At 36.5% G+C, this 13,182-nt stretch overlaps 1 protein-coding gene across 1 annotated transcript; it reads left to right on the top strand.

Moving 5' to 3' along the window:
* Nucleotides 1–3,842: 3,842 nt before the first annotated feature.
* On the top strand, nucleotides 3,843–4,336 carry LOC126499378 (60S ribosomal protein L23a-like). The gene has a single exon (XM_050138559.1). It carries the CDS (start codon nucleotides 3,847–3,849, stop codon nucleotides 4,315–4,317), a length of 471 nt encoding a protein of 156 aa, XP_049994516.1. The 5' UTR covers nucleotides 3,843–3,846; the 3' UTR covers nucleotides 4,318–4,336.
* Nucleotides 4,337–13,182: the final 8,846 nt, after the last annotated feature.

The following is a 13,182-nucleotide window of genomic DNA, read 5'->3' as shown; positions in this document are numbered from 1 at the left end:
GAGGTGGGGAGGAGGCGGAAATCTTTTTTTTTTCAATAAAAAAATTATATTTAAAAAAAAGATAAAAAAATGTACTGCTTTAGACTTAAGAAAGAATAATTAAAACCTATTATCACAAACATGAATTCGTTGTGTTTTTGCCTCCAACTCCTAAAATATTGAGCCTAAATGTTCTCCCTTCTAAGGTAGTGGAAGATCATATACATAAAAAAATCCACATAACATCTAGTCATTTCTGCCTCATACTAATCATAATTCATAGCAGATATCCAGTGTGTTGATTTTTTATGACAGTGGCTGCTGCATAGCTCATCCATATACTGAATGTTGAACAGCCATTACCATTATTTTGACAAATTTTCTTAGGTTTTTGGCATCGGTTTTGACAAATGGTCACAATGAAACTGATTCAAGTGGATGACAGACAGCTGTACTGCAGTTCTACCAATTGATTTTTTGTCATGAAATGACTCAAAAGGCTAAAGAAAGAGTTAATCTGACCTGACAGCAGGAGATCCATTTGTTCCAGGAACTGAGGTGATGGTTAAAGGCTGGGAATACTCAGTATTGGCTAACATTGCCTGCAAACTGGATAATTACTGTTGTCAGCTCCTTACTTAGAAAAAAAGTTATCTGAAAACTCTGGGTTATGTAACTGTTGAACACTGAAATTATATAAAAATAAAGATGGACTTTATATAAGCTTGCTCATCATACAAAGTGAATTAACCATGCCACTGAGATTTCTCTAAGCAATATATATGTATGGAGACTGCATGCCTGTGTGAGAGCTCGTACAGTGGGAAAAGGTTAATAAATTTGGAGTAATGTTTTATATAGTCGAAACAAACAATCAAACAAACCCCAAATAAATCATGCATGAATATGTTCTTATAAGCATGAATTCTTAATTATCATTGTTTTCAGAGCATGTAAGTTTGTTAAATGTCTTTTTTTTTTTGTTTTAATTGATGAAGAAAACGTGTGATGGTTAGTAAATTGTCAATTTACCACAATTTAGAATAACAAGGAATAGTTTCAGTATGGGAGTATACAGATCAGGGTGTGACCTGTTTGTAGGCTGTCTGTGAGGGATTATTTTCTTTCTGCTCTTTACTGTAGATGTACTGTGACTAGGTATCTCAGGTCCTTGCCTTGACTTCTCTGCAATGATGGACCGTAACCTGGAACTGAGAACTAAAATAAATTTCTCTCTTGCTAATTGCTTTTTGTGAGGGTATTTTTCATCATAAAAACAGAAATGAAGTTATGCATTATCCCATAATGTAAAGATTAATGAACCCAGTTGGAAAATTTGTGTCCTTAAGTCCTGCCTCTAATTTTTTTTTAGAAAGTTTACTTAATAGTCTATTTTTCAATTGTTTTGATTATCATCCTCCAAGAGACCTCTTTTAGACAACTTTTCCGAGGTAAATTAATGCCATTGAAATGGAAATTTAGCAAACGTACTATCTGACTGTGGAGTATTTTATACTACACACACACACACACACACACACACACACACATATGTAATATATGTAAACTTTCTTCTCAAGCCTCTAGTTTTCCCATTCAGTGGAAATACAGCTCCCATTGAAAATGCACAATTTAAATCTTAATTTCATATTATAGGAATTATTAAGAACTTGCTTTATATAAAATGTAGTATTCCTGGAGGATACAAGATGAAACTCTTGTTTAAGAGAAGCATATATTGAGGGGGACAGTCTGCCAGGATATTATGACATTGTGAAAGCTCTAAAAGAAATTTACATGTGTAAATAATGATAATAATTATCTCTGCAAGGTCTTAGGTAAAACTGATATAACAAAACAAAAATGTAGGGTAAGGTGGCCTATATATGATAGAGATTTATTTCTCACATTTGGGAGCATAGAAGTTCAATTTCAGGATGTCAGCATGAATGAATTCTGTTAAGGAAGTATTTTCCAGGTTTCAGAATGCAAACTTCCCTTTATGTTCTCCCAGAGAACAAAGAGGCAGGATGCTCCAGGACTCTAATGAGGGTGCTGTCCATAAAGTCTGATCTAACCCCAGACACTACACAAACCCTCTAATACCATAATTGTTTGAGGGGTAGTTTGAATATCTAAAACCTGGGAAAACACAAACATTTGTTGCATAACAGTGGTATGTAGGAGTGAATTGAAAGGTAGTCAAAGTAGCTAGAGTAAAACTGTTTTGTTGTGTGTGAGAATAATTTTGGTGCCAAAAATTTTGGGTTTCCTAGGGAAAGTATGTGCCATATCGGCATGAAGTTATAACCTTTGAGTTTTGTTTTCACTTATAAATAAAATTAACACAAAAGGTTATGGAAAGATTGAGAAAAATGTTAGGTTGTAACAGCCATTAGAGATGATACATTTAAGAAATTAGTAGTTTGAAGTTTCTGTCAATTAATGAATTTATCAAAATATTTATTTAATTGAGTGCTTTCTTCATAAGATTATTTTGACCTGCAAGTTAATTTTTAAAATCCTTTTGGTTTCACCACTAATTAAAATGTCTTAAAAATTAGGGATGGAATGTATTGTATCTTTTTACTATTTAAGAAAAATACATGGACCTTAGCTTTTTCATAAACGTGTGTAAGATATTATAAAGTTTTACTACTACATGACATGTTAACTCAGCAGAACACAGCTTAAGATATTTATAGCTTCACAGGTTTTGAGTATGGGTTAGCAACTCTCCATGGTGTCTTTGGTCTTCTTTGGGGTGGCAGTCAAGGTGTTGAGTGGAGGGCACGGTCTCACTGGAGTGATCAATAGGTTGTGGAAACTGGGAGACAGATTTGCTTCTAAACATCTTTTTCTTCTTGTAGGTTGTTGGACATAGAACCTATTTTTTTTCTTTTTAATTTTTACTCTTAAAGGGGACCACTTCTAGCTAAATATCCTAGTTTCTTATCTGTTCTTCCCTAGGGAAGCTGTTATCCTGGAGGACAGGACAGTTTCTTCCATAGTGGGCAAATGAGAGAATGAGAAACCAGAGAATGTAAACGTTCTACTCTGCTTGCAGCATCATCACAGAAGTGATGGACCATCCCTTCCATTAGCCTTGTAAAGGCAGTTGGAGATAGGAAAGAGAGGGGAAAATTATCTAATTATAATATCAAAAATTAAAAGAAGCAAAAAAAAGTAAAGAAAAGAAAAAAAAGTTATCAGAATAAGTCAGAGAAAGCAAGCAGTGTTCCTGCATAATTTTTGTTTCAAGTTCTTTCTTTGAGTTTCCATCTTGGCTTCCCTTGATGATAAACTGTAACCTGTAAGTCAAACAAACCCTTTTCTCTTCTAAGTTACTTTGGGCCATGCCATTTATTATGACAACAGAAAGATGACTTAGAACAGATGGTATTCAGGTCTTTCTGAGACAGAAACAGACAAAACAGGCTGCACTGCCTTGAGATGATGTTTAATGATGGTGAAATCAGGGGTTGTTTTACTTGTTCACATAGTGAAGAATTATCCAAGATGACTGCATAGAGAGAGCCGCAATAGCAACTTCCAGAAAGCCAGAGGCTAAGACCCAAAAACAGCCAGTAAAAGGGGATATTTCTCTTCTCATTGGGAATGGAAGTTCTTCATGGAAGAATGAGAAATTTAGCCAATGCTTAAAGAAGACTTACAGATAAGAATGTCTACAAACTTAAGGGATTCTCTCATAAATCCTGATATTATTGGTGCCTAACAATGCACAGCATTTCCTCTGATCCTGTTTCTCCTTATCCTGACTTTGGAAGGGTAAGAAGCTGATGAGGGATTCCTCTCTGTATGCTGTGAATACCATTGCTGAATAAAGAACCTTCTTTGGTCGTCAAGATGGCGCCGAAAGCGAAGAAGGAAGCTCCCGCCCCTCCCAAAGCCGAAGCTAAAGCGAAGGCCTTGAAAGCCAAGAAGGCAGTGCTGAAAGGCGTCCACAGCCACAAAAAGAAGAAGATCCGCACATCGCCCACCTTTCGGCGGCCCAAGACCCTGCGGCTACGAAGGCAGCCTAAATACCCCCGGAAGAGCGCGCCCAGGAGGAACAAGCTTGACCACTATGCCATCATCAAATTCCCCCTGACTACCGAGTCAGCAATGAAGAAGATAGAAGACAACAACACACTTGTGTTCATTGTGGACGTCAAGGCCAACAAGCACCAGATCAAACAGGCTGTGAAGAAACTCTATGACATGGACGTGGCCAAAGTCAACACCCTCATAAGGCCTGACGGAGAGAAGAAGGCGTATGTTCGGTTGGCTCCTGATTATGATGCTCTGGATGTTGCCAACAAGATCGGAATCATCTAAACTGAGCCCAGCCGGCTAATTCTAAATATACACTTTTTCATCATTAAAAAAAAAAAAAAAAGGAACCTTCTTTGGCCTGTTGATAAGGCAAAACTTCGGTAGGTGGGGTAAACTAAACTGAATGTTGGGAGGAAGAAGGCAGAGTCAGAGAGAAGCCATAAAGAGACAGACATGCTGAAACTTTGCTGGTAGGCTATGACCTCATGGTGATGCACAGATTAATGGAGATGGGTTAAATTAAGATGTAAGAGTTAGCCAAAAAGAAGCTAGAGCTAATGAGCCAAGCAGTGATTTAAATGATATAGTTTCTGTATGTTTATTTTAGGGCTGAGCAGCTAGGAACCAACAAGCGGCCTCCTGACCACAAATTGGCACTCATGTGGACAACTAAAATCCACTTAAGCCTGAGAGTGCTTGCAAAGGAATTCTAGATACTAATAAACAAAGTTTAGCCACTTTTCTTCCCAAATGGGCTTTGTTTGCTGGAAGCACACTGTGACTTCTTTAAGAGACGTTTTCCTGTTTCATGTGTAGCAGAAAATAAACCATGCAATTTTGAAATACTAGCTTTCTGGGCCATGCTGCCAGCACAACCTCTGGCTCTTTCAGGAGACCTAGCATTTGAATGGGGTTTGTCAGCAACATGCTTTGGCTTGCTTGATGGCAACATGGACCAGCTGTGTGCCTAGAGACAGAGCACTGTGCATGGCTCTCAGAGGCAGTGAGCAGCACCACCACACTGGACTGGTCAGGGAAAGCAGGCAGTGCCATATTTACCTTAGCAATGGCACTGTTTAAGTTCATAAGAAGGACTTAGCATTTTAAGAAGCACTTCTGATCAGAAATAATTACAGATACACAATAAAGATAAATTCAGATATAAAAGACCTCTAAATGGGTCACAATGTTGGATAAATGTATGTAGGAGATGGAGAGAAGAGAAAAAAGTATATAGAGTGGAAAAGAAGTAAATTGTTTAAAAAGATAAAGCAAAGTCTTTAAAAAGACAGAGTACAGACAGCCATAGATTAAAGGAGTAAAGATAAAATAAAATAAATATTAAAAATTAATAGATTTAAAACAAGCCACATAAAGATGCAATATACATAGAGAGTCTCGATTATGTATATTATTGTGTGTTCATTGAATTTTTTGACTTTGAAGGAGCTAAATACAGAGAGACATTTCATTGTATGGGTGGCTAAGCTAAACCAGCATGTATATTCTAAAGATATATTCATTCCAAAATTTGGGTCTAAGGATTTGTTACTTTGGAAAAGAAGTTCTTTTGTTTCCACAGAGGATGAGAACCTGTAGATTCATTCCAGGCTAATATGATTTGATGCACCAAAACCCCCTGAAAGGTTGCTGTGAAAAAATTACCTTGCCTAGCTGCTGACTGAGATGAACCTAGCATCTCACCATGAAGGATCTGATTAACAACATCCCCAATAAGCAGGAAGTAGTCTAGAGAACTATGCTCAAATTCCCAAATATTGTTTTTAAATGTTTGTTCACATTTAAAGGGGAATATGCTACAGAGATTTGCATTGGTAGAAATTTTGGGTTATTGATACAAATTTAAGGTCAATTTTGTTATACTGTATATATGTATTTCTGATGTTTTTCCAGCTCATTTAAAAATGTAATATATAGTTAAGAAATACAGGTTAATAGATAATCATCTATAATAGTCAAGCTTGTAGTCATATTAGGTTTTCTAGATATATAGAGATACATTTCAGTTAGGTAATTATTCTTCAATTCTTCCAAAGACCACAGAATATGGCATTTAAAGTGTTTTAAGAACTTAGAACCGTTCATGACAATGAGTCACATCTGATCCTGGCAGCACCATTTAATTCAAGATTAAGGTAAGAAAGGTGGGCATTGAAGAGACTTCTCATGTAGTTTGTTACCCATTTGGGCAAGAAACTGCTCTTGCCTGGACTGTTTGGTAAACTGGACATGCAGGGCCCACATAGAAATGATTGCTGAACTTACATAAATGTGAGATGATCTTTCAGGGTTTCTGCTTCATGAAAGAGTCTGCTAGATATTCTGCAGAGCACAGAAAAGAGTGACTGACAAACTGCCATATAGGCTGAACTGTCTTTGAAATTTCCTGCTTCATGGAAAAGTCTGCCAGATACTATGTGGGTCAATAGGCTGACAATGGATGTCCCAATGATACAGAAGAACTTTGGCTGATTGGCCAGGTAGCGAGATGTTTCTGTCAACTCTAGTGTTTTGGAAGTTCTTTACAATGCATTTCCTCTTTACTTAGGTAATATTATATTTTTCTGGAGTCTTTGATGGAGTTGCAGAATATAGGTATAGTTTTTCTTAGATATGAAAAAGATAAAATAGTTATAATTATTGTAACTGTAATTCTTGCTTGATACCTGTTTTGTTATATGTAATTTTACGATGTTAAAGTTAAACATCTTCATTTCTATTTAAACAGAAAAGGGGCGGTAATGTAGGATTCCCCTCTGCATGCTATGAATACCATTGGTGAATAAAGAAACTACCTTGACCTGTTGATAGGGCAGAACTTAGGTAGGTGGGGAAAACTAAACTGAAAGCTGGGAGGAAGAAGACAGACTCAGAGAGAAGCCATGGAGCTGCCATCAGAAACAGATGTGCTGAAACTGCTGGCAGGCCATGACCTTGTGGTGATGCACAGGTTAATGGAGATGGGTTAAATTAAGATACAAGAGTTAGCCAATAAGAAGCTAGAGCTAATTGGCCAAGCAGTGATTTAAATAATATAGTTTCTGTGTGATTATTTTGGGCTGAGCAGCCAGGAACCAACAAGTGGCCTTCTTATAAGAGGCAAACCTGATGATTAGAGGAAAAAGCAACATAGAATATACTATTAAGAAGGGGACCATTGAGCTAGGCAGAAGACTGAATGCTTAGGTATTCTTTTGAGGAAATATTGTGGACACACTGCATAGTCAGTGAAGGATAGGTTAAGGCATATTCCACATAGACTAAGAGAAGTATTAAAAATAATTCCAAGAAAAGGGGTAAGACTATGCCAGAATTCTGTCTCCTTGAGGCTGTCTCTATTCTACCCTTTGCACTGCATGCCCTGTCTATATCCTGCACCTCCTGGATAAATCATTACATCTCTCAGAAATGTTTTCTCTATGCATAAAATGGAGATAACAATTCATTGGCTGAATATGGATTACAGTGTAGGTTCGCTATAATGTAGTGGCCAAACGTATTTATTTGTGTTGTCAAAGTCCTAATTACATTTCTTAGAGAAGATACCATCTGGTCTTCTGCCCTTTCTACTTAATCTTATGCCATACATTGTTTACAAAACACATAACCACTTTGGCTCCAAGTGGCCTTATCTATCTCCTTTCTTATAGTGAGTCTTAGCACCAGGGTTCTGTTTCAAATTATTTTGTTGAAATATACAAATTTCTCTTTTCCATTTATCCCATTTATTTATTTATTAGTGACACTGAACATATCTGCAGTTTTTTGTTTTCAGCTACATTTCTTATTTTGCATTAATTTTTGTGCCCATTAATATAGGTGTTTCAGATATTTCTTGATAATTTTCATAGTATAAAGTATTGGTTTACTCATAATATGTAAATATAAATGCTTCCTTTATTGTTAAGTTTTGTAATTTTGTAAACAATAATTTTTTGAAAGTTGTTCTTCATTTTTGCAGGGCTGGGAATTGAACTCAAATCCTTACATGTGCTAGAGTGTTTCTCTTCCCCCAAGCTGTACCATAGCCTTGGAAATATTTATTACAAAAGATTATTTGAATATTTTAAAATTACATTAATATTTATCTAATAACATAGTGGGTAGCAATAAATATATCTAGTTTTAATTCAAAATTCTTAAATTGTTTTAAAGTATACTGTTTTAAATTACAGATTTATAAAAATAGTGTGTGACACTTCTGCAAATTAATCTTATAAGACTAGAATTGCTAGGCTCCACAGTTTCTATCTAGTTTAAAAATTCTTATGACATCTCAAGTCCATTTTTAACTTCAAGAGAAGGAGAAATTGCAAGAGCTTCAAATTCACAATATGCCTGAGGCAGAGATGGCTCTGAACTCAACTGGTATTATTCATGGTAGACAAAGATGAAAATCAATGTGTTCTTTACGGTAGTAGACTAAATGTGCCTTAAGAAAAAGGGCTCTTTTTTTTTCAATAGGGTGAGAAGTTTTTCTGTCTTAAACTTTCTGCTAAAGTCATTAGAAAATGTGAATAACCTGAATTAAAGTTATTTTATCTTCAGGTTTGAAAAGTCAATATGGGCACCCACAGTAAAATTTAGTCTATCAGTTTCTAGTTTCAATTTGAAAGGATTTTAAAACTTTGTAAAAAATAGTAAGTGAACTTCTTAAATTGGATTTGCCTAATAAAATGTATTGAGTATGAGGATTATACGTTTTTACCATAAGCCAAGAGTCAGCACACTAGGATCATCAAGAATATGGATCTTATAAGAGCTAGATAAATAAAAAATAACATTTATTGGAAACTGGAACCATCAGTTTTGAGTGAATCACTTGTTTCACGTGCACTCCCATTATTCGTTGTAGAGGAAGTGATGCAGAGTGCTCTAGACATGGCTAGTGAGTTCTTTCCTATGTCCAGTGGACTAGTTTTGTAGTCTTTGTATTCCTCTTTCCTCAATCTCTTCCACCACACACATCTGTGCTAAACTGTGCAGTGCCTGGTCCACAAATACACAGTTCAGTTTATCGTATCTTATTTATTAAACCAAGCACACCGTTTATCAGTGACCTCCCAAGGCACTGTGAAACAAGCCCCTCCTTTCTTGCTGAAATTTCCCTTCTTTGGCTGCAAAGCCCAGTTTAATTGAGCACTGTTGGCCTGAAGCTGCGAGACCTTGAATCCCATCAGCAATCTTTCTTTGCCATGTAATCCACACGCAGTTGATTTAAGCCACTGCATCTGGCTGGTTTATTTAAGTACATTATCCCCCAGGGGCTTCATTTTTCTCTAAGGGAAAAGTGACTCTTTGCCCTTTAATTACATGTGTGGCTAAGATATGATTTATCTTACTGGGGTGGTATTACATCTTTTTTGAACAGAGGACTTTCACAGTTTATCCACTCAGCACCCGAAGATGTGAAACATTATGACATCATCCATTAAAAGATGCACTTTACAGTAAAACCCTCCAGTTTCCACTCACATTTGTATGTTTACAGTGAGAATATTGTCATTGCAATGACCAAATGCCATTTACTAATTTCCACATTTGTCAGCCTTTATTGAACTTGTGCCAAGAAATGTGCAGAACAGTGAAAATTCAAGAATAATTGGATATTTCATTCTAAGGAGATTCAAAAGCTCTTGGTAACATTAGTGACATTTGATTCAATATGTTTTGTTTATAAAATAATAGAGGTTAAATAAATCATATGTATTCTATCATTTTATAGGGTAATATATTTCATAGAAGAGTTAGAAGTGGTGACTTGCTGGACTCATTAATGTTTGATAGTTTCTGAGTTTCTGTTGTGTGCTCATCTGGGAGACATATATAACAAGGGCTAGAGAGTTGGTAATGTGTTTGTTCTTCAAGTTAGATGACCCAAATTTTATCTCCTGGAACCCATATGAAAAGGCTGACCAGCTACAATATCACTTGCCTATTATCCCAGTAGTAGATGTGTGGAGACAGGGTGATCTTTTGGGAATAATGATCAAGTGTTCTAGCCAAGATGACAATTTCCAGACTTAGCAAAAGACTCAGCCTCCAAAAATAAGGTAGAAAGTGATTGAGAAAGGCTTTCATCACCCATCTCTGCTTTCTTCATTCATGTGTACACACACGTACATGCACCTGCACATATACATACAAAGCCTCTCCCAAAAACTCAAAATGAAGTGACACATTTTAGTAATAATTAATGTATATTTAGAAAATATCTAAAACCTGAGTTATATCTTCATTGAAGATAAGATCTGATATATTAAAAGTAGCACCTGGATAGATTTCTCAGAGCAGACCCAGTGTTTGCATCAGTTCCGGATCCACAAACGAACACCTCAGGTTAGTCCTGCCCAGTCCTGATCTGAGTGGCATTCTCCATTTCATTGTGACATTCTTGCTCAATTGTTAAGAACCTTCCCCTTTTGTGTTTTGTGTGTGTGTTTGATATACAAGGGTGTTTGCCTGTGCAAGAGTGTACGAAGGCCAGGAGTTGATAATGTGTTGTTTTTCTCAATAATTTATTTACTTACTATTTTGAGTTATGGCCTTTCACCAAACATGGAGATTGTGATTGCCATTGCTGGCTAGTGAAGCCCCCTGTCTCTGCCCTTCTGTCAGCAAGCTCACAGGCACATGCTTTATGTGCAGGACCTAGAAATCCAAGCCCAGGTTCTTGTTGTGGTGCATCAAGCACTTTATCCACTTGATCCATGTCACCTTCTCTCCTCAGTCTTTTCACAGCTCTTAGCTTCTGCTGGATTCTGAAGGCTTTCCTCGTATGCTCCCCATTATTCTCTTTAACTTTTGCAGGCAAGATGCCTCAATCAATTTCTTGTTTTTCTAGCTCTGTTCTGGTACCTGATTTCAGGAAGCCCCGAACTGACAGAGACAATGATACATACAATTTCAAGATGGCAGTATGGAAGCCAGTAAGATAGATTAGAAGATAAAGGTGCTTGCAGTTCAAGCTTGATGACCAGAGTTCTACCCTGGAACCCTCTTAAAGGTGGAAAGAGATAACTGACTCAACAAAGTAATTATATGATCTCCACATGAATACTGTGTGTGTACAGAAATGCCCATGCACACACAACATACAATCATACACACACTAAAATTTATTTCTTTTTTAAAAATCAGCAAAAGAGAATGGGGTTTTCAGAGACAGACAGAGAGAGAGAGAGAGAGAGAGAGAGAGAGAGAGAGAGAGAGAGAGAGTATTATTAAAGCATGATGAGGTGATCTCCATGAGATTCTGACTTTTGAATAAAGCCATAAAAGAAGGAATGTTCTTGTGGCAATCAAGGGAACCAAAGGAGACATAGTTGGTATATGAGAATAAATTGCGTTCATCTTCTGTCATGAGGTAATGCAGTTCCACCCAGAGAAGATATATAAGAGCCATATACAAGGCCAGGAAAATCTTGACAGCAGAAAATAATTTCATGAGTTCTTGTAAAAGTGTGAAAGTTACAGCTCTCAAATGGGCAGTTGGATAATATCACTGTGAAATACTTTAATGAAGCCACAATTATGGAAAATGATTGTCAGTGAAGATGATTTTCTCTGTGATTTTCATAAGATGAATAGTTTCTAAGTAGCCAAAGTAAATATGGTATTCTCCAGTGAATCTCAGGTACCTCTGTGGATAAAGTCTATGAAATAAGATGTAAAAGTTATAAATAATTAGAATGGAATATATTTGAAAGATTTGGTTTCTATTTTTTAAGTAGAAAACAAGATCCTAAGGTTGCTTTGTGTCTCAGGATAAATATACTCTGTTGCAGATTTTTCTGAAGCAGTTAAAATGCACTCATGAAATGGAGTCAAAATATAAAAGTGTCATGTTTTCTTCTAGTTTTAAATAGAAAACCAAATGATGTGGAAGAAATATCCAGGGAGAAAATGGAAAGTCTGATAAGATAAATGATGCTAAATTATTTTAAAAGGTTAGGTTCACCCGCCATTTATATATAGTGGAAGAATGCTCAGCTGAGTATGATAAGTCACCAAATGAAGGGTGGTGACAAAATGACTATGAATATGGAAGAGGCTGAATGGAAAGTTTCTGTATGTGAGATGGAGTGGATGTGGAATGAACAAGTTGGTTAATAGACCACAAGCCCTGAGAATGCTAAAATGAAATACAAGACAGAAAAACAATCTCTAATAGCCTATCAACCAGTAAGTATTTAAGGAAAGACCAGCGTGCACATACAATTTCATTATCTTTTCAATTGTGAAACGTTCTTCTTGATGAAGTCTGTCAAAATAGGCTACAGAAGTCAAGGGCTGTACCTCCTTTTTCAGCAGCTACTTAAATCAGGAAACTGGGCACCCCATGTCAGCCTAGCACATTCCCTTTTGACACACTGTTTTTGAGGGGGCCCAGTATGACACATGATGCGAGCAGTGAGTTTGTATCACACCGAGGCACTGCTAAATTGCCAACTCTTTGCTTGCTCTGTTAAGAGAGGAGCAGGCGCCAGAAGCAATCAGTTTTCAGGGCAGGGGAAATAAACATGGAGGAGAATGGTATCATGCCAGAACAGATGACCAAAAAAATTGAAACAGCTGATGATAAAATGCTATGTCCAGATGGCATTTATCTTTGATTTCCCAAAGAAAATATAAATGATGGACAGAAAAAAAATACAATTCCCCAAAGTTATTTAATTCTCCATGAAAACTTGAGATGCACAGACAGAATGGGATATATTGTTTAATTTTTAAAAGATCAGTACTATAGACACCGCAAGTATTAAAATCCACACTGAGTGTAGGTGGTAACTGTTATGAGACTAGAATGACAATGAGTTGTTAGTAATTAGTATTTTAGTTTAGAAAATTGAGAATTAATATTGTGATTTTTAGTTCTTTTCACCAAGAAACTCTCTTCTGACACATTTGAAGGAGGAGAATAACTCTGGTTATTGAAATGGGCTAGGAGAGCAGATGTCCCATTCAGGTGGAAAAAAAAAAAACCCTAACATCCTGGGCAGGATTCTAAATGTGCCTTTTAAAATCTTGGAGACCATGAACACACTGAGATGCAATGCTGAACTCTGAATAAAGATTATGCAAAACAGAGCAAGGTACATAAAAATGGTGAATAATTCAAAGTCA

Source organism: Alexandromys fortis, unplaced genomic scaffold (genome assembly GCF_014885135.2).
Source record: "Alexandromys fortis isolate MF-2015 unplaced genomic scaffold, M_Fortis_MF-2015_v1.1 scaffold_11, whole genome shotgun sequence".
In the NCBI taxonomy this organism is placed as follows: Eukaryota; Metazoa; Chordata; class Mammalia; order Rodentia; family Cricetidae; genus Alexandromys; species Alexandromys fortis.
The sequence above is the reverse complement of the archived record's forward strand: the minus strand, read 5'-3'. Positions and strand labels throughout refer to the sequence as shown.

What these genes read in the sequence shown, in the direction of transcription:
- LOC126499378 (XM_050138559.1), top strand. Translation starts at nt 3,847, where the DNA reads ATGGCGCCGAAAGCGAAGAAGGAAGCTCCCGCCCCTCCCAAAGCCGAA.